We start from the raw sequence: 24274 nt of genomic DNA on the forward strand, positions 1-24274 counted from the left end.
AAGATAAATAAGCGTGTACTTTTATCAACCAGCACTCCCTACTGCAGTGTATATGGAAAAGTCTTTTAGCCTTCAGATGTAAATCGAAAAGAACAAAAGCCAAATGGTAAAAGAGAATAGTTTTCCAACTAGTCATACAGACTTATGTCTTCCAAAGTAACCCTAATTAACTCAAAATCATGTCTTCAGAAATGTCTGAGTCATGCAACTGAACCAGAAAACTGGGATCGCAGGCTTCGGGTTAGGAAATCAACCTATGCTGAGTAATTCTGATTAGGAGTCCATTTCAGCAAGAAGGCACCTGCACCCCTCTCTCCCAGGGCCGCTGCGCCCCGAGCAGGAGCAGGGGCCTGAGCGCTGGGGTGCAGGATGCCCCGGGAAAGGGGGAGCGGAGGTCTAACCTTCTCTGCCTGGCCCCGCCCCCGCGGCGAGCCCGGCCTCCTCCGCGTAGCCCCGCCCCCGCCGTCAGCAGTACCTCTTCCGTGTGGCCCCGCCCCCCCGGCGTCGCGCCAGCTGGGAGGCTCGGCTCCTCAGCCTGGCCCCACCTCCATCTCCCCCCCCGCCCCCGCCCGCACCACGTTCCCGGCCTCCTCCGTGCGGCCCCGCCCCCACCGCGAACCTGGCCCCTGCGCCGGAGGAGTCCCGTGGCCCCGCCCCAACCCCCCCATGCCTCCACCCCCTCCCTCCCCCACGCACTCCCCGCCGCGAGCTCGACATCCCCGCCCAGAGGATCCGCGTGGCCCCGCCCCCTGCCGCACGAGGCGACGCCTGGCCTCCGCGTCTCCTTGGAAACGGGCCCCACTTCCGCTAGCGAGGGGGGCGATGGCTGCCGGGGAGCCGGGGGACTTGGGCGGCTACTACTTCAGATTCCTGCCTCAGAAAACCTTCCAGTGTCTGAGCACCCCGGAGACCACCAGCCGGCTCCGCCAGTGGTGAGAGGCCGAGGGCAGGGCTGGGCGAGCCCCTGTGCCCGGCGGCGGGGTCCGAACCGCGGGCAGCGCCGTCTCCGCGGGGATGGGGGCAGCAGGACGTGCCGGGAGCGCGCCTCGCCCACGGCCCCGCGCTGACCTGTCTCCACCCCGACACCCCTCCGCTCCCGCTCGGGGTCCGGCCGCGCGCTGGCCCTGGCCTGTTCCCGCCCCCTCCCGCCCCGCGCTGGCCCCTCCCCCAGGCTGATCCCGCCCCTTCCCGCTCCCGCCCTTCCCTTCGCACCGCCACACGCGGATCCCGCCCCTCTCGTTCCGCGCTGAGCCCTCCCATCCCACCCCCTCCCACCCCCATCCCTCAGCTCCGGCTCCCTCCCGGCCGCGTGCTGGCCCCCCGCATCCTCCCGCCTCCTCCAGCTCCGCGCCCACGCTGACCTGCCCCAAGCCCTTGCTGGCCCCTCCCCCAGGCCGACCCCGCCCCACGCGGGTGGTCCCCGCCCCCTATGACCACGCCCCTAGCTGCCCCCTCCCACCGCCCTGCCCGCGCTGACCGCCCCCTCCCCCGCAGGTCCATGCTGGGCAGAGTGGCGGCGCAGGCGTTCGGCTTCGACCAGACGTTCCAGGCGTACCGCAAGGATGACTTCGTCATGGTTGGTTTGAGGGTAGGGAGCCCTGGGCGGCCGGGCCCTGGCTGGACACGGGGGAGCTCCCCGCGGGGGTACTCCCCGCCCCCCAGGCAGGCGGGCAGAGGTGACCGCGTGGGGAAGGGGAGCTGCCCGACCGCAGGAGTTCGGGGGCCGTCGTTAGACCCGCAGGCACACGGGACAGGGTGCTCCGTTCGCGCTGCATTGGGGGCTGCGGGGGCTGCGGTGCGCTGTGGGGGGGCTGCGGGTGCGCGCACAGCGGGGCACCGACAGCAGGTAGTCTCCCTCGCGCGTGCGCGTGGGGAGCAGGGGGGCGCCTGCGGTCCACCTTGGCCGGGTGAGGGCCGCAGAGCGAGCAGGGGTGCTTGTCCGGCAGGTGCGGGATCCAGGTGTCCGTGGGGGCGGTCCTCCTCCCACCCGCGGCAGGGGCTGCTGCTCCCTGCGGTCCCTCCAGGTGTCCAGGCCCCTCTGCTCTTTGCACAGGATTGGTCACGGGACAGAAGGACCACCCTGCCCAGTGTAATCTCTTTCCAAATAAGGGCAGCCTCGTGGGTTCCTGGGTGGCTCAATGGGTTAAGCCTCTACCTTTGGCTCAGGTCATGATCTCAGGGTCCTGGGATCTAGGCCCACATCAGGCTCCCTGCTGGGCGCGCACTCTCTCTCTGCCTGCCTTTCTGCCTACTTGTGATATGTCTGTCAAATAAATAAATTTTTTAAAAAAATCTTAAAAAAAAAAAAAGTACAGCCTTGTTCTGAGGCTCCAGCGAGGACAGAGATGGGGGTTGGGAACGGGTGCTTCTCAACCCTTGATACAGGGTAAGATGGTCAAACCTCTTTCCCTTTCCTGAAGATACTATTTTAACAGTAAGATAACACAATTTTGTTGTGACCACGTGACATTTCTCAGGTTATCATCGTTAGGTTTTTCATTCATACCAGCACTGGCTTTCACATTGATAGAGATTTTTAAAATCAGGACTGTAATTCACTGAGTTCAAGTGCTAGAGAAATTTCCTTATGAATCATCTATTCAATAAACGTTTGTCGAATGCTTAACTAGTTCCCTGCCGGAGGATGTTGAGAAAACAGAGCCCTGGTCCCAACTTGCAAGGCACTGAAGCTGGAAATTTGAAAAATTCTCTGCAACACAGTAAAATACTTGCTACAGTGGAGGATACAAGGTGCCTTCCACACAGAAGCATCACCTAATGGAGGGGCATTGGCGTCAGGAAAAACTTCATGGAGGAAGGCGTAAAATAAATTAGAGTTGTTCAACAGACACAGAATTCTTCAACAGATTCAAAATTTATTCATAAAGTACAACAGATTTTCATAATACCAGGCTATTTTTTTCTAAATTTCAAAATCTTCACATTTATTTATAAATATCCCCATATTTCAGTTCAAAGAAATGTACCTAGAGAAACATTATTTTTACTCACATCACTGAATTGGTGGCGGGGGAGCATAGTAGCTCAGACTGTGTGGCCCGGGACGGAATCCGCCCTGAAGCCCATGAACCCTCGGGCCTCCTTGCTGGCCAGGAAGGCCTTTCGAAGGAACTCAGAGGGATCTAGCAGTATGTCCCATAGTCCTGTGCTTCTGAACATTTTCTAAGATAGACACCTTTGTTTTCTGAGAGTTCCTAAAGCTGTATAAGCTTAGGGCCAGAGGAAGCCCAGATCCTCCCCTGATTTGGCCTCTGGCTGGCTGTTCAGATCCCACCACTGCCACAGCCTAGCTCTGTGACACCAGGCACGTCCCTTTACCACCCAATCTTCTGTTTGCTGTTCTGAAAAATGATCCCAGTGCTCGGCACATAAATACTTTTGAGTGTGAAAATAATGCTGAGTATCTGATGGTTTATAAAGAAGATTAAAGGAGATTGGGGCACCTGGCTGGGTCAGGCGGTAGGACGAGCTTGATATTAGGGTTGTGAGTTCAAGCCCCATGCTGGGTGTAGAGAGGACTTAAAAAATCAAATGTGAAAAAAAAAAGAAAAAAGATTAGAGGAAGTAATATATTCAGCAAAATGCTTGGCTCATAATAAGTAATAATATTTGTTTACTACCTTACAAAGTGTTTTTACTTTTTTTTTTTTTAAGCTTTTATTTGAGAGAGAGGGTGAGTGCATAAGCACAGCAGAGGGGAGGGGCAGAAGGAGAGGCAGAGGCAGACTCCCTGCTGAACAGGGAGCCCACAGCACTGGACTCCATCCCAGGACCATATCGCAGGACCACAGGATCGTGACCTGAGCCGAAGGCAGACATCTAACCGATAGAGCCCCCCAGGTGCCCCACAAAGTGTTTCACTAGCAGAAGTGACTCATGGGTACCAGATTGAGTTTCAGCACTTCTTAGACATTTGTCACTAATCTTTACAACAGTCTAGTAAATTTGGGGTTTTGACCCCCATTTTTTAGCTTAGAAAACGCAGGCTCAAAATGGTTGAATAATCGGTGCAGGAATGCCTGGCAAGTGGTAAGACCGAGGGGCCTCGCGACACAAGCTTCCGTGTCATTTCTACTACAGACGCTCGTAACTGAACAAAGGGTATCGCTTAAACCTAGAGTTCCAGATTTAAAGTGTTCCCTTTCAATTTTAAAAACAAATTTATGGGGGCACCTGGGTGCCTCAGTGGGTAAAGCCTCTGCCTTCGGCTCAGGTCATGATCTCAGGGTCCTGGGATCGAGGCCTGCATCAGGGCTCTCTGCTCAGCAGGGAGCCTGCTTCCCCCTCCCCCTCTGCCTGCCTCTCTGCCTACTTATGATCTCTGTCAAATAAATGAATAAAATCTTTAAAAAAACAAATTTAGGTTCCCAAAGTTCATTTGTGAGAGAGTAAAGAGCTGGAAGGAAGGAAGGAACCATTCCCTCCACTAGCGTTTCCGTGGTCTCTGGATCTATACGGAGGAAAAAGACCCCATGCAAGAGAGGGAAGCGGTCCAGGCTGGCGCTGAGAGCGAGAAGGCAGGTGGCCCGTGGCCTGTGGCCCAGGCCAGGATGCAGACTCCCTGGTGGCACAAAAGAGAAGGCCATCTTGGTTTTGGTTTGGTTTGGTTTGGTTTCCACGGAGACACTCAGAGGAGGGTTTACAAAAGACAAGCTCCTCGAGTTGGGCCCTGAAAGACAGGTAGGAGTTTGTTAGATGGACGATGTGGGGGATAACAGGAGATGGGCAGGAGGGCACGCTAGATGACCTATGCGGCGCGGAGGGGCGTGGCTTTATCTGGCTGACACGGGGAAGCCGGTCACACTCACAATCCTGCCGGCACCTAGGCAGAGCTGTGGAGGGTAGCTTGTTAGGACAGAGTCTGGCAGCAGTGAGGCCAGCCTGGCAACTTCTCCCGCATACAGTAGAGCATGACAGCAGCACGCGGATGGCCAGGAGAGAGGCTTCGGAGGAAGACAGTATTCAAGGACTCAGGATATTGAGGATAAGGTGGGGGAGGGGCGATTGCAGAGGATGAACACGTTTCTTTTTTTTTTTTTTAATTTTTTAATTAATTTATTTATTTTTTTAAAAGATTTTATTTATTTATTTGACAGAGAGAGAGATCACAAGTAGGCAGAGAGGCAGGCAGACAGAGAGGGGATGCAGGCCCCCTGCTGAGCAGAGAGCTCGATATGGGACTCGATCCCAGGAACCTGGGATCATGACCTGAGCTGAAGGCAGGGGCTTAACCCACTGAGCCACCCAGGCGCCCCGGATGAACATGTTTCTGATTGAGCTGACTGGGGTGGTAGATGATGCCATTAAAGCCACAGAAAATGCAAAAGAATAAACAAACTGAGTTCAGTTTCAGGCATTCTTATCTTGAAATGCACGGAAGCGGCAATACCCTGGATTGTTGAATCCAAGATCCTGCTTTGAGTCTCGAGAGCGAGGTCCAGGCTGGGTATACGGTGTGGTGTTCTCCCCGTGGGATGAAGGGTGGGGAGGGGCTCTTCCACATAAAGCAGGGAAGCGAGTCAGACAGCTTTCTCAAGGTCTGCTCACACTTAATGGCCTTGTGCCACAGGGGCTAGGAGGGTAGGCTTCGAGCTGAGCGTAGTGCTGTCCCAAATAAAACTGGATTCCTTAAAGACGAAGAGAATGGATGTTGGCTGAGAAGCCAGCAATCTGCGGGACAGATAACAAAGTCAAGATTCTACTTCCATCTCGTATGGGTGGCATATGATAGATGTACATTGAAAAATCTATGTTATATAAAAGAATCTATTAATTTAGAAATCCTTTTCCCACTGTCACATCTTACGAAACAAGTTTATTCTAATCTCTACATGCACTTGGCCGTCAGTGTCTTTATTACCAGTGTGACTTGTTTGGGCATCATCTACTGTATTTCCAGAGCACAGCAGCCTCCTTGAAGTTGAGGTAGTCCCATCTAATGCCTCCCTGGAAATTCTGTAACAAACCGAAGATGTCATTTACATATATTAGGGCAGGGCTTTTTGGTGTTTTTTGTTTCATTCTTTAAGTGCATAATTAGCCCCAACAACATAACAGCTATCATGTTGCTTTATTTGAGGGGCCTTTAGATAAAGACTCACCTGCCTTGCTTTGGGTCATTTCACTACAGCTCCCTTAGACTGCTTCCATTACAATAGCCTGTAAAATTCAGTTTTAAGTTGATACTAAAAAGATGGAGTTGATATTCTTTCCCCCAGGAATAATTACTAAATCTGAATTAAATTTCCCTTTTACTGATTTTTCCAGAAGACGTCTAAAAAAAACATTCAAAACCAGTATTAATTGAGCTTAATTCCAGGTTATGTTTCTTTTCAAAATGTATATTACACAAATTAAGTTAATTGTACAAATGCTCTTTAGCTTGTAAGGATTTATAAAGTTATAAGACATCTTGCTTTTTTTTTGCTGAGAAGTAGTTTTGGAAATACTATTTGGAAAAGTTATTTTTTTGTAAGTGGCCATATATGATACCTGTGAAGTGTTTACCTTTATCCCTCCACCGCTGCAAGGTCCACACCGTTGAAAGAGGAATTTCTGCCTTGTGCGATGTCGGCGTTCACACTGATGTCATTCATCTTCACGCTGCACACCTGGTCCTCGTCACTGTTCCCTTTCTCGTTAAATAACATTCATTCTGCCTGGAAATGACATTCATGAAAAAACTGCCAGGTCATCTGTGGTTCCTCCTCCTCTCTTTGCCCCGCCCTCCTGTACAGTCACTGAGTCCACTCCCTTCTCCACCTCCCTACTCCCTTCTGTCCTCTTGACTCATGGAGCATCAGACCTTCGTGGGTCTCAGCAGTACCTTCCCTCTGCACTGTTGTCCTCGTAGCCCTTCGGGTCATTCTCCACACTGCTGCCAGAAAGAGCTGTGAAAAACAGGACAAGTCAAGCTGTCCTTGCTTAAATCTCTGTAGTGTCTTCCTGCTGCATTAAATCAAAATACTCACCCATTTAAATCTGCATTACATTAAGATTGAAATTTGTGACTAGACCTACAAGGTCAATGGTTTAAAAACCAGGAAACAAAGACTCCTGAAAGTTGAGCACTCAGGTGTCCTGACTTGGTTCCAGCATGACACTAAAAAGACTCTTTCTTAAAGGGGAGAAATTAGCAAGTTTAAAGTTTGTGAGAAAGGAAGGGACATCCCATTAGAGGAAAGTAGAGAGGCTCAGTGTGACCCGGAGTCAGAAGCAGGGATGGTCTAATGAGGTTAGAAGGTCAAAGCTTCTGTGTGTCCCTTGGGTAGAATTCAGTTGCTGATGACTTTTAGATCTAGCTGTAGTTGGGGGGGGGGTGGCGATTCCTAAATTACCTGGGAAACAAAATTGAAGATTGAAGAAATATACATAACCTCCTGCTTTTCACTGGAAATCGTTAGTTTCTATTTATTAAGTCCCAAAGATACCCGTACTTGGACATACAGTGGTGTTCATACTTGAAGGTAACAACCTGAAGTGAACAAAACTTCATTTCTTTTTTTTTTCTTTTTAAGATTTTATTTATTTATTTGACAGAGAGAGATCACAAGTAGGCAGAGAGGCAGGCAGAGAGAGAGAGAGGAGGAAGCAGGCTCCCTGCCGAGCAGAAAGCCTGATGTGGGACTCGATCCCGGGACGCGAGATCATGACCTGAGCCGAAGGCAGCGGCTTAACCCACTGAGCCACCCAGGTGCCCCCTAAACTTCATTTCTTTATAAAAGAAATATTAGACATTTTATCTATTTAAAATTGTCCTCCCCAATTTGACTTAAATGAGATTTTATTATAGTTATTTTAGAAGTTAATTCTTGCTACTGTTCATAATAAATTATCTAACTGGCTTCCCTCAAATTTGTCTTTCAGGCTTTCTTCAAAGACCCAGATGTTATACCCAATTTGAAGTTACTTTCAGATTCTTCTGGACAGTGGATCACATTAGGTAAATAAAAGTTACCGTTATCTTTTCAGATGACTGTTTTATTATTGTGACACAGTTTTGCTCATTTTTGCATTTGCTCAGTTTTGCATTTCATTATCTGCATCCACACTGCAAGTAATGACTGGCTGGTTTGCTCACATCAGGGTCTCCAGGGAGCCCTTGCTCCTGTCCTGGCCCAACATACAAGTCTCATTCTCTCTTGCATTCGCTGGGGAAGTAGTTCTTGCGCCTTCTGTGGACTCTGAGAGATGCAGGGAACGGTAAGGGGAACTCTGGAAACTGGCCACCATGGACAGACCAGTGTAGTAGTTCACCAGCAAGAGGACAAGGGCATCACGGAAGATTCTACTGATGTGAGGGTGCCACCGCCCCGTCTTTGGGGACCAAGGAAGCAGCTGCCACGAAGCATTCCTAAAATAATACATAAAGCCACAGAAGAGAGTCTTAAGTTCTCACAAAGAGAACTTTATATACGTAAGAATTTCATAGTACCTTGAAACATAGCTAGAGATCTTTAAAGAAAATCACCCAGGGGTGCCTGGGTGGCTGGTCGGTTGAACGTCCAACTCTAGATTTGGGCTCAGGTCACAATCTCCGGGTCCAGGGATCGAGCCCTGCGTCATCGTCATCATCACATTACCCAAACACTTAGTAACATTCAAATCTCTTAAATAGCTCTCAGACCAGAGTTAATAGAAAAGGCTATTCTAAAAACAAAAACATGAACAGTATATTTCAAATTTTAGATTGAGGTATTTTAACAATAGAACAAATTGTTCTCCTCCTTTTAGAAGGAAAGTCTGGTTAGTAATGTCGCTCTGTGCTCAAGAAAAACATAAGTGGATTTTAAATGAGGTGGGTTGTTTTGGTAAATTCGTATATTGCGTGTTCATGGAATTCTAGTATTACACAAAAATTACTTACAGTATTAGTCAAGACCAAGATGACCAATAGTTCATGATGTTAGAATTCGTGGGTCACATTTTACTGCTTTTGGCTAAAGACCACTGCAAAATTTATAAAGGAAAAAGCTGGTACAGTGTGGTCTTAAGAGTATTACACAGTTAAACTGTCCGAGCAGATGTACCCACCAGTTCAGAATCTTCAGAAGGGAATCATCAGAGGCACATGTCACAGTGCTTATAAAACATGTTTGGCGTAACTTCAGTCAATTCCTTTATAAAATAAGCTTCGTTTAGAAAAAAGTCAACCTTCCTCTGTGTTGGTAGACCCTTCACAGAGCAGTGAGACAGTGCCGACTTTGGTCCTGGGGTTTAACAAAGGCCCTGTGACAGAGCGCTTCTGAAATTCCACATGCGCACGGCAGAACCAATTAGAGGGCCTCCGGCAAGTGGCCGGGGACGCAGCGTTCCGAGTCCGAGGCAGAAGTCTCCAGGCGTTTGCAAGGGACCGTCTGGACCTTCTGCCAGCTTCTCTTTGTCTGAATTGTTGACCGTCTTCCCTCTTTTTCCTCTGCGGGCCTTTAGAAGCAAAATAAACACCTTTTCAACATGAGACAGCAGACATTCTTCTAGTGGGCGAACCGCTTTGGAGAGTGTCCCTGCCGGCTCTGGTGCCTGGCCTGCTGCTGCTGGGGCCGCTGTGTCCCCTCCACCAGCGGCCATGGCCACGGCCCTCTGCTCATGGACACACTGAGCCCTTTGCTGGCTGACACACAACGGATGCGTCCTCTGTGCTGGGTGAAGGGCATTGCGGACATTCCCTCCTTTAATTCCCAAAACAAGTCCGAGAGGCGTTATTGTTATTATAAATCCCTGTTTCACAAACAAAGGGTCAGATTTGGGAGCTCAGTCATTGGCACCGTCTTAAGGCTGGCTGGGCTCAGCAGAGCTGAGAGTCAGATCCAGGTCCCAGACTTCCAGACCCTGACCTCTGCGCTCTCCTGCCTCTGCCATTTCAGGTTTGAGACAAGCACTGTCAGAAAAGCAAAAAATAAATAGGAAACCCCCTGTGTATGTTAATGCTGGTATCAAGGAGGAAAAATATGTTCTTCACTTCGTGTGTGAGTCTAGCAGTGCAGTACGGATCTTGCAAACACCTCAGACGGAAGTTTACTGTATTCCTGTGTGACCGATAGCATGTGCTATGGACTGAATTACGTCTCCTCCAAATTCTTGTGTTAAGCTCTAACCCCCAGTGTTATAGTATTTGGAGATGAGGCCTTTGGAAGATGATTATTTGAAAGTGTGCAGTGGTGATCGGTTGGGCGGCTTCGAATGCCTCCCAGCCCAGATCTATGATGGGAAGCTTGATCCCAGTGAGGTGTCGAGCAGGAATGAAGACCTCGTATCAGAAACAGGGGAAAGACAGCCCATGGAATGGCAGAGACCTTGGCTGGATGATGATGTGGTGTTTTGCAGAAGGTAGAACTTGGAAGTGATAAAATTGTGTGTTTAGCTGAGCGCTCTAAACCAGGTGGTGTGGGAGCTGCCTGGTTCTTCTTGGATGTTTATAATAAAGCAAGAAAGGAAAAAGATGGGTTGAAAAAGGAATTGTTAATGAGTAACCAGAGCTTGAAGATTTGGAATATCCTCAGCCTTTTCATAGTGTTAAAAAAGAGAGCAAGAGAGAGGGATTCGTCTGGAGAGAACAGAGGCCCCTGGACAACTGTGTGACGCGGAGAGAGTGCACGTAACTGGGGCTCACCCAGCCCCTCCAGCAGAAGCCTGGGATCGGGCGGGGGTGGTGCCCGCAAAGACGCTGCCAGTGTGAGGGACGGGACAGACCATAGATCCTACAGGACCAGACTAGGGAGCCACTTGGCTGCAGACGTGGCTGTTCTTCAGGAGCACAGAAGGGCTGAGAGACAGCTCAGGTCCTCAGGGCCAGCCCCAGTGTCAGGAACACGCGGAGGGGGACACCTCAGAGGCTGAGCCACCGTCCCCAGCAGGTCAGGAGGGCAGAGCATTGAACCAAAGGGGAGTATTCTTGGGGCTTAAAAGCGTCAGGAAATTTCCCTTGCCAGGTTTCAGGCTTGCTTGGGACCATCACCCCCTTTTTTTCTGCTTCTCTTCTTTGGAATGGACGTGTCTGTTCCTTGTCTCCGCATCGTATTTTGGAAACATGTAACTTGTCTGGTTTCGCAGGTTCCTAGCTGCAGAGGAATTTTGCTCTGGGATGACCGACCGTCCAGTCTCGCCCATATCTGATTGAGGGGATCTGTAGGGGAGACTTTGGACTCTGGACTTTAGGCTTGGTGCTAGGGTGAGGTGAGACTTTGGGGGCTGTTAGGATAAGTGTGTTTTGCATGTGAGAAACACATGAGTTGGCGGGGGGGGATGCAGAGTGCTGTGGACTGAATTGTATCCCTTCAAAATTCAGTTGATGAAGCTCAGACCCCACCCAAAGCCCCCATCTCAAAATACCGTTGCGCTCGGGGGTTAGGACTACAATGTGTTTTTGGAGGGATATAATTCAGTCCATAGCAAATGCTGTTTCTATGCTTCTGATCAAGTGGTTTGAATTTAATGACATTTCTCGCCATCCAAGCCCTCCTGCCACTTGCCCCATCAGAGCTAGGGCATGTTTATGAACATGGCCTGTTGCCCAATGTCAGCCTCTCCTCAGCTGGCCACCAGCCCGTCTCTGAAGACTGGATCCACGCGCTCCTGCTCAGACACAGTTCCTGTCTCCAGACACCCATCGTGCCTCCCATAAGCCCGGCTCAGGACCGGAGCGAGGCAGCAGGTCCTGGCCGGACTCCCGGGGGACAGCCGAGGAGGAAGTGGGTTACTCGCCAGCGCTACTCTTCTCAAGCTCAGGCTCCTCCTTGCGACAGAGATGAAGCACGTGAGTCAGGGAAAGGACAGACGGAGGGCTCCCCCACCAGGGTATGCTGTTATAGGGAGCACCTGCAAAGAACACCACCACCCCTTTACAGCTGAGGGAGTGTGCACTCGCACATGAAAGACAGAAATTGGGGCGCCCGGGTGGCTGAGTGGGTTAAAGCCTCTGCCTTCAGCTCGGGTCAAGATCCCAAGGTCCTGGGATCGAGCCCCGCATCAGGCCCTCTGCTCAGCAGGGGGCTGGCTTCCCTTCCTGCCTCTCTGCTGTGATCTCTGTCTGTCAAATAAATAAATAAAATCTTCAAAAAAAAAAATTGAGTGATTCACTGAGACGATTATAAAAATATTAATTTTAATCTCTGTGTCTTTCTGTAATTTAGAAGAACCTCTAGTAATGGAAAATCCGTTCCTAAAGGACACATTCAGGAAATCGGCTTGGGGTGGGGAAGGTGGAGTGCGGAGAACTACAGCTGCAAGAGGAAAATAACACAGCCCTGTGGTTGCAGGTTCCTCCTGTTCCAGCCTTGTGGTGACTCCGTCAGGACCTGGTCTGAAGCTTACCTTGATTGGGAAAAGCTACTTTTCATAATACAGGCTGTAAATGAGGTCACAAGGGAGAAATTTTTAAATGAAGAGAAAAAATTTCCAGACCTCCTCGGGACTTTAGAAACACCCATTACTTTAATTAAAGTTTTTGTAATGTGAATTATAAGGCATTGAACATAATACAAATGCAAAATCATTTCACAAAGTGGTTCCTATGCTTTTATAGGTAATTTTGACATATGGGTTAAAAGTGATGTAAGAACACCTACTCAAAACATGTATCTCATGTTCAAGTGTTTTCTAATTTACACATCCTACATGTAGACCTGAAATATTGAAATTTTGTTATAGACTTTTAATGATTAATCAAAATGAACAAACTGCAAAATTAGAACTTAATAAAATCCTAAACTTTTAAATATATCAGGATATATGTCATATTTGGCTACTTAGAATTTCTGCATGGTGGTACTTATTTTGGGAATAATTGCAAATACTAAACTAATTTTTATATCTTTATAAAATAATATTTTTCAGGAACTGAAGTGAAAAAAATTGAAGCTATAAATGTTCCTTGTACACAGCTTTCCATGTCATTTTTTAACCGGTTGTATAATGAAAATATTGTACGAGACAGTGGACATATTGTTAAATGTTTGGATTCTTTTTGTGATCCCTTTCCTGTTTCTGATGAGTTACGAAAAGTAAGTATAGAATAGATTTTTAAAATTTCACTAATGGAATTTTATTTCAGGAAATGCTTAATGTCAGAAACTTTTGCCTGCCTGAAATACATAATCTCTTAACAATAATGATCAGTGGGCGCCTGGGTGGCTCAGTGGGTTAAGCCACTGCCTTCGGCTCAGGTCATGATCTCGGGGTCCTGGGATCGAGTCCCGCATCGGGCTCTCTGCTCGGCAGGGAGCCTGTTTCCTCCTCCTCTCTCTCTCTGACTGCCTCTCAACCTACTTGTGATCTCTCTCTGTCAAATAAATAAATAAAATCTTTAAAAAAAAAAAAAAACAATAATGATCAGTAAGTCATTCATGGGACTTTTCTATCGACTTAATTATATGTATATTTCAGTTTCAACCAGACGCTACTGACCTTTATGTGTACAGGCCAGAGATGATGCTGGACACCATACAGGGTGCAGGACGGCCCCCATGGTGACTTCTCAGACCTGACATGTCAGTGGTGCTGAGGTCAAGAGATCCCCCTGCTCAATATGGGGCTCCTAACCTATCACGTGAATGTATAAAAACATCCCTGTAGTACAAATCCTTTGATCCCACTGGTGAGATCAAAAAGCCATTTGATTAACTCATTTCTGTTTTAGTGAGAGGTGTACTGAACTTGAATTAGAAGACCTAGATTATTTACCTAATTCCTGAGTTATTATTCATCAGATAGTAGTAACATTAGGCAAATCAGTCAATATCTAGAGCAGGAAGATCTTATCTGCACCACACAGTGATTAAAATGCCCAGGCAGGGGAGATAGGGCTTCTGGGTGGTGCAGTGGATTAGGCTAGTGGGTTAGTCTGACTCTTGGTGCCGCTCAGGTGGTGGTCCCAGGGCTGCGAGATCGAGTCCCACGTCACGCCTCATGCTCAGTGCAGTCTCAAGATTCTCCCTCTGCCTCTCCCCCCCAACAATGAATAAGTCTTTTTAAAAAATGCCCATTTGGAGCGCCTGGCTGGCTCAGTGAGAAGAGCCTGTGACTCTTGATCTCAAGCTTATGAGTTTGAGCCCCACGTTGGGCATACAGATTACCTAAATTTTTAAAAAACAAAAACAAAACAACTGCCCATTCTATCTTCTTTCTGAAATTATTGAGATAATAAGTTGAGAGAGCATTTAAATGCACTTTTTTTTAAAGTGAAATGTTAAGATGAAACGTATTATTGTCATCATTGTTTTAATTTGAAGAAAGACTACAAAGTGGTTAAAAATTAGGGCTTCTTTTTTTTTTTTTAAGATTTTGTTTATTTGACAGAGATCAGAAATAGGCAGAGAGGCAGGCAGAGAGAGGGTGGGGAAGCAGGCTCCCCGCTGAGCAGAGAGCCCCATGCAGGGCTGGATCCCAGGACCCTGAGATCATGACCTGAGCAGCAGGCAGAGGCTTAACACACTGAGCCACCCAGGCCCCCAGGGATTTTTTGTTTTTTTGTTTGTTTAATAAACCAGCCTCTGCTGTTGGTTTCTCCTCTTCCTATCACGGCCTGGGATGTGCCTCTTGGTGGGGTCGCATGTCTGGTCTGGCTCTGCTTCCTTGGGGCCCCACGGGTGTCTGCTCCTGGGGCTCTGCCAGAGCACACGCCCCTCGGAGTCCAGGCGCCCGCCCCCTGCTCTGGGGAGCCTCGAGGCCACGGCCTCTCCCAGCACCGCGCATCTGTCTTCGGCCTCTCTGGGAGCAGCCCCGTACGCAGGCCGTGCCAGACTCCTGCTCTCCTGAGTGACACCTCTCTCTGCGGCTGCCCAGTTTCTTGCTGCTCAGCAGCCACGGGGGAGGGTGTGACCCGGCTGCGCCCTGGCTGAAGAACCCGAACGCAGGCCTCCAGCTTAGGTTGAGCCTGACAGCCACAGCGCCCGTGTCCCCTCGCCGAACAACCACGTGCTTCCCTGCAGGGCATTGGGGGGGCACAGCCTGACTCGTTCAGCACCGCCCACCTACCCTCTGAGGCCCCTGCAGCTGCTGGCTGTGTGCATGGGGAGGGGGAGAGCAGCCAGCACGGGCACTGCTGTCCCCTGGGTCCCCAGAGTCCTCACGCTCCTGTATCTTAATATTGCACGGCCCCATTGGTTCAGTGAGGAGAGCGCTCCCTAAGGAGTGTGTGGCTTCGTCATTCCTGAGAGCTCTGTCACTTGGGTTAAGCCAGATGTTTGGGTAGCTGAGAGCGAGGGTGCCTGGGAGCCCACGGGGGGACCTGTCTTCTTGCAGTGGAGATGGGCTTCCGCAAACTCATGGTAAGTCACCTGTTCATGGACAGCACCACGGTCTTGATTGTTTTTTTAAACGCCTCTTGCCTGGCGGCCTTGTGATGCGTATTCATCAGAGACCCGGGTGTAGACGATTCGATTGAAGAAACGTATGGTGTGTTGCCCACTCATCCCTCGTTTGTAGCTGCCAGGTCAACAAACGAGTCAGTTGTGTCACGCCCTGCGGTACAAGGACATCACCCCCATCTCACCCAGTCCCACTGTTTGCTGAAGGAGCTGGCCGGGTCTCCCGAGAGCAGGAGTGGGTGTAGACTGGTGGTTGCAGGAAGCAGAAGCGTGAGCGGGCTGGGGAGGCCAGGCACACGCTCCGGGGGGATTAGGATGCCACCACTGGGGTGGCCTCCAGGTTGAAGTGAAGGCTGTTGGCCTTACAGGACGGAGAGGCTTGTCCGCTTACTTAGGGCTCCGTGACTGCCCAGAAGTTTGCTGGCATGTCCACGCTAGCAGCGCAGTAGCACAGGGACTAGGGACAGAAATGAGTACGAAGGTGCAGAGGGAAGGAGAACGCTTAGATCTCGTTTTACTCCTTCCACTGAGCCTCAGGACGTCTGGGGAGACGGAGGGAGGGTGGGAGCCGGTCTCCCAGGTCACTCCTTTCAGTGGTTCCAATCACTGCTTAAAATAGGCCTAAGATTGGGACGCCTGGGTGGCTCAGTTGGTTGGGCAGCTGCCTTCGGCTCGGGTCATGATCCCGGCGTCCTGGGATCGAGTCCCGCGTCGGGCTCCTTGCTCTGCGGGGAGTCTGCTTCTCCCCCTGACTCTGCCTTCCACTCTGTCTGCCTGCGCTCGCTCTCGCTCGCTCTCTCTCCGACAAATAAATAAATAAAATCTTTAAAAAAAAAAATAGGCCTAAGATTATCTGTAATGAGTAAATTGGGACTTCTGAAAACCAGACTTAGAACCTCAGATCATGTTTCGTGAAGATGAATTTTATCATCATCTGTAGGTGCTGCTCGTGGAAGACTCTGAGAAGTATGGCATATTCAGCCAACCCGACAGAGAGGAGTTTCTGTTCTGTCTTTTCAAACATCTCTGCCTGGGCGGAGCCCTTTGCCAGTATGAGGATGTGCTTCCCCCGTATCTGCAGACCACCAAGCTTCTCTACAAAGATCTTGTGAGGTAACGTGGCCAGAGCGCAGCAGGCACATCGTGGGTGGCGGACTCGCCTGCGTCTGCTGGGGTCCCATTAGCTCCTGACTGTGTGAGCACGGCGCCCCGGGGCCCTCCCACACCCACCCACCTGTCCCTGCATCCCCGGCAGACCGGCCACCACACGGCACCTGCCCCCGGGCCTGTGCGGGGCTCCCTCGGCAGCTGCCGGGCTGATGCTCACCAGTTACCGTGGTTCCCAGGAGGGGGAAGGATTCCCGTCTGGCCACAGTGTCAGTCCAAATCCCGGTCCATTTGTCTTGCTGGGGAGCTTTTTTCTTTTTGAAGATCAGACTGGGGTAAAAACTTTATAAATCATTTGCTTTTACTTTCATTGGGTTGGGTTTTCAGTGATGCAGACCCTGCTTCACCTTCACAGGCTAAAGCAATAGGAACAGTGAACGCAAAGTGTCCCGGGTTTAGTTACGAAATTGTATTTTCCTAGGAAATCAGCAAAATTAGCTTCTCATCGGACTCTTGACTGTTGCTTATAATCACCCCGGTTCTCACTTTTGACTTCCGCGTGCCTGATGACTGCGGGGCAAACTGCATGATTTTGTTGTCTTGCTTCGTGGTTTTGATACGATTTTAAAAGCAGAAAATTTTTTTCTTTAATTTATCACTGATTTTTGTGAAAAAGTGACTGTATTCATACATAAAGATGGCAAAAAAAGCTGTTTGAAACAGAATTCAGAAAAACATACATACTTCCATCCAGAATATTCTGTCCTTGTCATTTGCAGCTCATGAAAACATCCAAGCTGGCTTCTGGCACCGCCTTGTAGCGTGCCTCGTGCTGCACACGTGCACACACGCCCGCACGCACCCTGCTGCCTCCGCAGCGAGCTCGGCTCCACTGGCCACACGAACTGAGGAATTCCTCACCGCCCTGCGCCGTGGTGGAGGGGATTCTGCTGGGGGTGTTTGAAATAGAAGTAACTGCAGACCAACGGCCTTGAGAAAGCGACATTTTCCCCAGCATCCACTTCCCTGGATTCTCACCCATGACTCACTCCTACGCTCCTTGGTGCTAAGAACATGTAAGGCTCTGGGGGGGACAGCACTTGTCAAATTAGGAGTAGAAATACAGAGCATCTTACGGAAAGAAGAGGAATCGGGTCCACAGAATCATTTTAGCAGGCAACGGGCAGGTGTTAATTTTGTGCACGGAGCCAGGCTCCAGAGAGACACGAGGAGCATCAGACAGTCCTTGGCCTTAAGGAGATTATTAGAAACTAACATATCATAAAGGAATTGTTTAAAATATTTTATAGGTAAAATGTTATGAGATCAAGTGTTCAGTTTTGTGTAGGCAGATCTTTGAAGCTCTTGATACTGCAATAAATGCCCCAGAAGTGCGAAAGGGGAGATTGTCAGAGGGGCTGTGAGCAACTGGGGAGTCTGGACGGGATGGAGCCCACGAGGCTGGTGCAGAGAAGGACAACCTGTCCCCATCCTGGCTTCCCGGGCATCATGTCCCGAGTCACATTTACAGCATTGCTCTTACTAGAGAACCAATAACTATTTCTCTTGATCCGAGTTTAAACATGCTTACGAGTTTTGTTGCTGAATGAGGAGGAGATGTGGAATTGTCTTCCCAAAGCAACTTTGGTAGAAAGTTTAGATTAGAATAAATATTGGCTGAAGATGGTGGAGGTGCCAACGCCAGGCAGCTGGGTGGACTAGGCGGTCACAGTCCCTTCAGAGCTCTGCGAGTTTGCTTACCCCTCACACCGCCTGTGGCCTTTCTCACTTGCGTTGTGCTGACTCGGGTCAGGTGGCTTGTCATTTGGTTAAGGGCATGGGTCACTACCGGTCTTACCGAGGGACATGGCAACTCCAGGTGCTGTCGGTAATTTCAGAATCCTGAGCCACATGTACAAACAGGTTGTTTGTACCAAAGACAGACTCGTCTTCTCCTGCTCCTTCCCTTGACCTTTGGGGGTTTTCACATTTTTTGGAGACTGTCTGCTGTCTTTCTAACTGTAGGCACAGTAGTGGCTGTACCTCATCTCCCCTGTCCCGGCAGAGAAACGCCACCACCAGTTCCCTCCGGAAAAGCCCGTCCAGCCGCACGTCTGTAGCGCCGCAGGTGCACCACAGGGCTGGGCGCTAGCGGTCTCTGGCTCACACGGGAGGCTCAAAACATTCTCAAGATAGTTTTTCCCTTCTCCGTTATTACATGGCCTATAAAATAACACTTGTTAAATGTCCTGGGAAATGCCTTCTCTTCAAGGATTATGGTTCTTCTAAATAGTAAGAACCATTTCGTTAGAGAGCGGATGACCAGTTGTTTCCTTCCATTTCCGAAAGGTCGACGCAGAAGGACTTGCGTGGTTACTAGTGCTGCTTTTCCCTGTTCGGCTTCCAGTATTAAGTACATGCTCTAGTCAGAGCTTTCGGAGAGGCTTTCTAAACTGTTGATCTGCCCCAGAGGGGACATGGCAGGGTTTGAATGGAGGGGCTTGGACGGTGGCTTCCGACAGTGACGACGCGGAGGAGTTCTTGTTCCCCCAACTGAGCGGCTCCAAGCCTGGTCTGCAACATGTGCGGTCAGCATGGGATCCGGCCTCCGAAATGAGCGTCACTGATTTTAAGAAACCGCACATTATTTTATTTCTAAACCATTAGTATAAACACACTTTTAAACAGAACTCTAGGGAAATAATGTTCTCGAACCCTTGAAAGCTTGCTGGCCTCGGGGGAGGGGCTGAGGCCCACAGCGGGGGAGGGGCTGCTGCGGGCCTTGGGAGGGGGCGTGCCTGGAGCTCAGGTGGGTGTCGCCCCTTCCTCTTCTAGTTGGCGGGGCGATATGGGCAGGTGATGCCCTACTTGAGCTGTAAAAAAATAAATTATTTTAGTTCTACTTTAAAGTAAGAGTAATACAGGATCAGAGGTAATAAAATGGAATAACCATTTATTTCTGTTAAGAACCAACTTCTAATAACGTTCAAATCGTAGATTCTTTTTTGTAAGTAACAGTTATGGTGTGTGTTGGTATGTTTGAGTGATTGTTAAATACTAAATTTTCTTCTAAGTTTATTTGATAAGCATGAACTTTTCTAAGGGATTGTTCGGGGCTTTTTGGGTAATAGTTTTAAACTGAGCTGATTTACATACAGTAAAGTGGACAAACCCTAGTGTACCTACAGCGTAGTGAATTTTTATATGTCTCTGCCCCTATAACCACCTGCAGGTCAAGACTTAAAATCAGTTATGACTGTAGCTGTGTTGTGTTTTGATTCAAGTGTTATGTAGCTGTGTGCACTGTCAGTGTTTTGTACGTACTGGTTACAGCCGTCCCTGTGTAAACACAGAATCTGGAGTGTAATCTTCGGTTTTTAAGCAGTCTGTGTTAAGCATTTGAGAAATAAAAGAAAATGACGTTGGGGCGCTGGGGCGACTCAGTCTCTGGAGCATAGAATTGTCCATCTCAAGTGTCCGGATCAGTCACGAGTTGAAGCCCCGTGTCGGGCTCTGCGCTGGGCATGGAGCCTGATTTAAAAAAGAGAGGGACTTCAATCCATGTCATAGAGACACAAGGAAATCCATTCCACGATTCCTGGGTTTAAATTGGAATGGAATGTTTTCAAGATAAAAACTGCCTAGAACTCTGAACCCAGAATTGAGTGGAGTCTGGCCACCAGTAGGGGCACAAGCTGACTCACATGCACACTCAGGCTCCACACCGCTCCCCTTCCTTCTCCTTACCTCTCCCTCCCCGTTACTCTTCATGTGTATGGAAGGAGAAGCCGTACTTGGCCTCTAAAGTGAAAAAGACAGATGTCTTCTGTTAAGTGTCACCTACACGTGACCCACGTGAGGCCATGTGTCAGCAAGTGCAGGGAAAAGAGTGCATGCCGTGTCACCTGACTGTGCTTCCAGAAATTAATGCCTTAAATACCTTGCTTAACTTCTCTGGTTCTGTCGTCTATAAACTTGATAGAATAGAGCCAACCCAGCCCCCCGAGCTGTGTGACCTTCCCACGAAGTCCAGCACGTAAGGGCGTTCAGCAGATTGTGAAGTGTCACAAAGATCATGCATCTGAGTCTCTCTCTGTGGCTCATCCCCCGTGTCCCAGCGCGGCCCCCACCACGCATGCCACTGGCGGTCTTTCCTGGGGAGACTGAGAGAAAACGACTGTCATGTGATGGTGCATAATCCGTATCTAACAGTGTCTCCATCCCGCTCAGTTCTCGGGGAATCCTCACGGGAATGGTGGCTTGCCCACGCCACATGGGAGAACAGTGATGTCCAGGGGCTGGTGCCGCCCAGTGTGCAACGGTCACTCGGGGGCCGAACTGCCACGTGCACCGAGGTGGTTAGACCCAGAGTGCACCTGCCCCGTGTAGCTGTCTACACTCCAATCCCGCTCCTACCAGCTCCTCGTTTTCCAGAAACTGTCTCTGGCCTGGGAGACCTATCGTCATCAGAGCGCAACGCCTACAACCGTCCAGGTCCATTTGCTGCCATTCGGCTGGGTGACCTTGCCGTGTCCTTGGATGAAGCCGCAGACGCTGTCTGTTTCAAACCCGTCTGCGTGGACATTATCTGTTTGTTATATATGAATAAGAGCACCCGAGTACTAACGCAGACCAGTATTTTAAGTGTCTCGTGCCAGTGCTTGCTGTTTTTAAAATGTACCCTTTTCCCCCTATTTTAGTGTTCGGAAGAATCCTCAGACCAAGAAAATACAAATTACTTCTTCCGTCTTTAAAGTCACGGCATATGTAAGTGTGGAGGGGGGGGCTCGCAGGTGATCGGTTTAGTGCTTGTTATTCAAAGGGCTGTTTCAGCTGCCAAGAGCACAGCCCCTTCAAGGTTACCCTGGGAGAGAAGACGAGGGTCGTTAGTGCTTTGTTAAAAGTGAAGGTTGATGAGGTACGCTTTCTGTGGAGAGTCACCCGGACTTCTCCCCTCCTCTCTGTTGTCTGCGGCTGATAACTGCCCTCCCGCGTTCACCACCCATGTCTGCGAGTGGGACGGAGTCGAACACCGTTCTCTAGGCGCCAAGCCGCAGTGCAGATGGCAAGCAAGTAAGAAGGCCCTAAATGCTTGAAGTCTAGGGCCCTGCAAAGATTATTTGCATCTTTGAAGCAGTTTCTAAGTTCCGTTCCTTTATTCAATCACTTAACAGATATTACTGACCATCTATTGGGTATCAGCTACCGTGTTGGGCTAGGGCACTTTTTGTTGATAAACAAGAGAAATGTAATTGCTTCCCTCATAGTAGGGAAGGACCATATTCTGAAGGAAAGCAAAGATAGAAGAACATTGCAAAATAGAAATTTTTGCAATAGTGACACTTTAAAATCACTCTTACAAAAGATAAGATTTCCTTTTGGGCTATAAAATCCTTAAGGTCAAGAATTATGTGTGTGGTACAGTAAGTATGTACAGTAAACTGTTCTGTCAACAGATATTTAAAAATAGCAATTCTTTAAAAAGATTTTATTTATTTATTTGACAGACAGAGATCACAAGTAGGCAGAGAGGCAGGCAGAGAAAGAGGAGGAAGCAGGCTCTCTGTGGAGCAGGACCCTGGGATCATGGCCTGAGCCAAAGGCAGAGGCTTTAATCCACTGAGCCACCCAGGCACCCCAAAATAGCAATTTTTTTAAAAAGATTTTATTTATTTATTTGATAGAGAGAGTACAAGCATGGGGAGTAGCAGGGAGAGGGTAAAGCAGGCTCCCCACTGAGCAGGGAGCCTGATGCGGGGCATGATCCCAGGACCTCGGGATCATGACCCAAACAGAAGGCAGATGCTTAACAGACCGAGCTGCCCAGGTGCCCCTAAAATAGCAATTATTTAATAAATTACTGTCAAAGATTTGATATATGTTTCCTGACATTTTAACAGAAAATATAGAATAGTCAAATATGTTGAGTATTACTTAAATGTCATCACAGACTAAGTCATCTATAATGTAGCTTTATCTCTTTCAGGACTCTGCTGGCGTGTGCTACCCTTCGACCAAGAGTCATGAGCAGACCTTCTCTTACTTTATTGTGGATCCCATCAAGCGTCATGTTCATGTTTTATACCACTCTTACGGTGTGGGGGACATGTCCTAGCACTGTTCTTTCAGAGTCTCTATTTTGATACTGTTTTATATACCAATTTTTAATTTTAATGCCCATTTATAGGTAAACATTTACTTTACAAGTTAATTCCAGTAAAATACAGAGAACCTGCTTGGAGCAGAGGGAACGAATACCAAGGTACCTTCCTGTATGTATATCTGGAGCTGTAACGTAAGGACTGAATTCTGTCCCGAACACAGTCGACACTAGTACAGTCGTGGAATTTTTACAGAAAGTTAAAAAAAACTAAAAATCTAGTTCATATTTGTTGCATTAAGATTCATGTAAGGTCTCAATTTTCCATGTGTTTTGTTTTAGAAGCCAGTTAGTTGTGGGTTGAAATTGTGGCGGGAAACCTGAGATCTCTCTATTGATCATTAATATGAACGGTTCACTTTTTAAATCTGAGTTCATTTCCTTACACTTCTTTATTGCATAGAGATTTACATCTCTAGGGCTGTGAAGTGCCTCACAATTCCTTTCTTCATTTGTCCCACTTAAGATCCTCAATAAAAAAGTAATGTTGTGAAAGTCATTACCAACTCTGCTGCCACATAACAAAGCTGCATCTGGCCACCCCCACCCCTCCCGCATGGCTCGGAGAGGAGCCGCCCACTCAGGGAGAGGCGTCCTGATGGTATCGGGTTGCAGACGGGTGGAGAGCAGGTGCCTCACGTTGCATTCTCCTGGGCGCTCTTAGGTCCGTAGGAGGAACATGTGAAGGGAAAGAACGACGAGCGGCGTCTGGCCGCCTCAGTCCTTGGAGCAGGCTCTCGGTCTCGGGGCCACAGGTTCGAGCCCCACGTTGCGGGTAGAGAATCCTTAAAAATAGAATCTTGGAAGAGAGAGGGAGTGAGGGAGGAAGAGAGACGTGACTGGCGCGCATCCGAGGTGATGAAGAGCGGGCCAGCCGTGCTGAGGCTCTGGGGGAGGCACGTCTGGAACCTGTCCCTGTGTTGTGAGGAATGGGTCGGCAACCTGGGGTTCGTCCCTGTGAATTGATCTGGAAAGCTGTTGGCAGTTGGGGCAGGGCGCTCAGGGCAGCTTGTCTCACTTCCCATGCAGTGCTTGGCACATTAAGTGTTGGTTGAACGAGTGTTTTCCAGACACGCTCCTAATATCTGTAGGTATTTTTAAACCATATGAGAAATAAAGTGAAGAACTAAACACGCCAGCCCCGCTGCGTCTCGCGCAGACCCTGCACCTGGGGGCCCTCTCCTAGGCGCACAGTTGGCCAATTAGTGCGGTGCAAGGCAGCGTCCCACTTCCTCTGGGGAACCCGCAGTCTCGGCTGGCGGGGCCGGGTTGTGCAAGCCTGACTTGCCTCATCTGTAAAATGGGGACAGAAGTGATTTCCTTCATAGGTCCCTGTGAGAATCACGTACGTTAGTCATCTTGCTGGGCTCAGGATGGCGCCAAGCCCCGTGACCTCTCTGTGCGTTTGGGCTCTTTTCACTCGCGAGGGAAGAAATACGAAAAATCGGGAGCGAAACTGCCTGCATACAAAGGTAGGAAACTGTTTTCCTTAAGGTCAGAGTTGCTTTTTCACAGGTTCTGTCATTACGGGTTTGAGACAAGTGGGTATAGGAGGTCAGGAAGTGGGCAGGGGGCGAGTCCCCTGCTCTAGCTCCTGGGGATGCAGAGGACGTGCTTGTGTATCCGAGAACCTCTGTGGCAGCACTTTGCACACACAGAATGATTTGCCCGCCTCACCTGTTTG

The 24274-nt window shown here is 49.2% G+C and overlaps 1 protein-coding gene across 7 annotated transcripts; it reads left to right on the forward strand.

Annotated features, from left to right (window-relative positions):
- Window positions 1–723: 723 nt before the first annotated feature.
- On the forward strand, window positions 724–23089 carry CFAP300 (cilia and flagella associated protein 300). 7 transcript variants are annotated; one of them, XR_006605936.1, is made up of 10 exons: window positions 724–932; window positions 1495–1588; window positions 7888–7963; window positions 11552–11773; window positions 12276–12317; window positions 12853–13019; window positions 16264–16436; window positions 17210–17506; window positions 21131–21197; window positions 22417–22488. XR_006605936.1 is itself a non-coding variant. In XM_045077479.1 (9 exons), the coding sequence occupies exons 1-9, from the start codon at window positions 823–825 to the stop codon at window positions 22543–22545; spliced, it is 1080 nt and encodes a 359-aa protein (XP_044933414.1). In that variant the 5' UTR covers window positions 729–822; the 3' UTR covers window positions 22546–23089. The 7 variants fall into 7 exon arrangements, 6 of the variants coding, with proteins under 6 accessions (XP_044933414.1, XP_044933415.1, XP_044933416.1 ...); XM_045077479.1 differs by lacking the exon at window positions 17210–17506 and having other exon boundaries at window positions 729–932; window positions 22417–23089; XM_045077480.1 differs by lacking the exon at window positions 17210–17506 and having other exon boundaries at window positions 731–932; window positions 1495–1576; window positions 22417–23089.
- The last annotated feature ends 1185 nt before the right edge of the window (window positions 23090–24274 follow it).

The sequence above is a fragment of the Mustela putorius genome, unplaced genomic scaffold, assembly GCF_011764305.1.
Source record: "Mustela putorius furo isolate JIRA1106 unplaced genomic scaffold, ASM1176430v1.1 tig00000198_pilon_pilon_pilon, whole genome shotgun sequence".
Taxonomy (NCBI): domain Eukaryota; kingdom Metazoa; phylum Chordata; class Mammalia; order Carnivora; family Mustelidae; genus Mustela; species Mustela putorius.

Excerpts from the sequence above, each read along its gene's own strand:
- CFAP300 (XM_045077479.1), top strand. The coding sequence starts at position 823 with ATGGCTGCCGGGGAGCCGGGGGACTTGGGCGGCTACTACTTCAGATTC. Across the intron at positions 12,318-12,852 it reads GGTGACTCCGTCAGGACCTG|GAACTGAAGTGAAAAAAATT; the intron begins GTCTGAAGCTTA and ends AATATTTTTCAG. Across the intron at positions 21,198-22,416 it reads TCTTTAAAGTCACGGCATAT|GACTCTGCTGGCGTGTGCTA; the intron begins GTAAGTGTGGAG and ends TATCTCTTTCAG.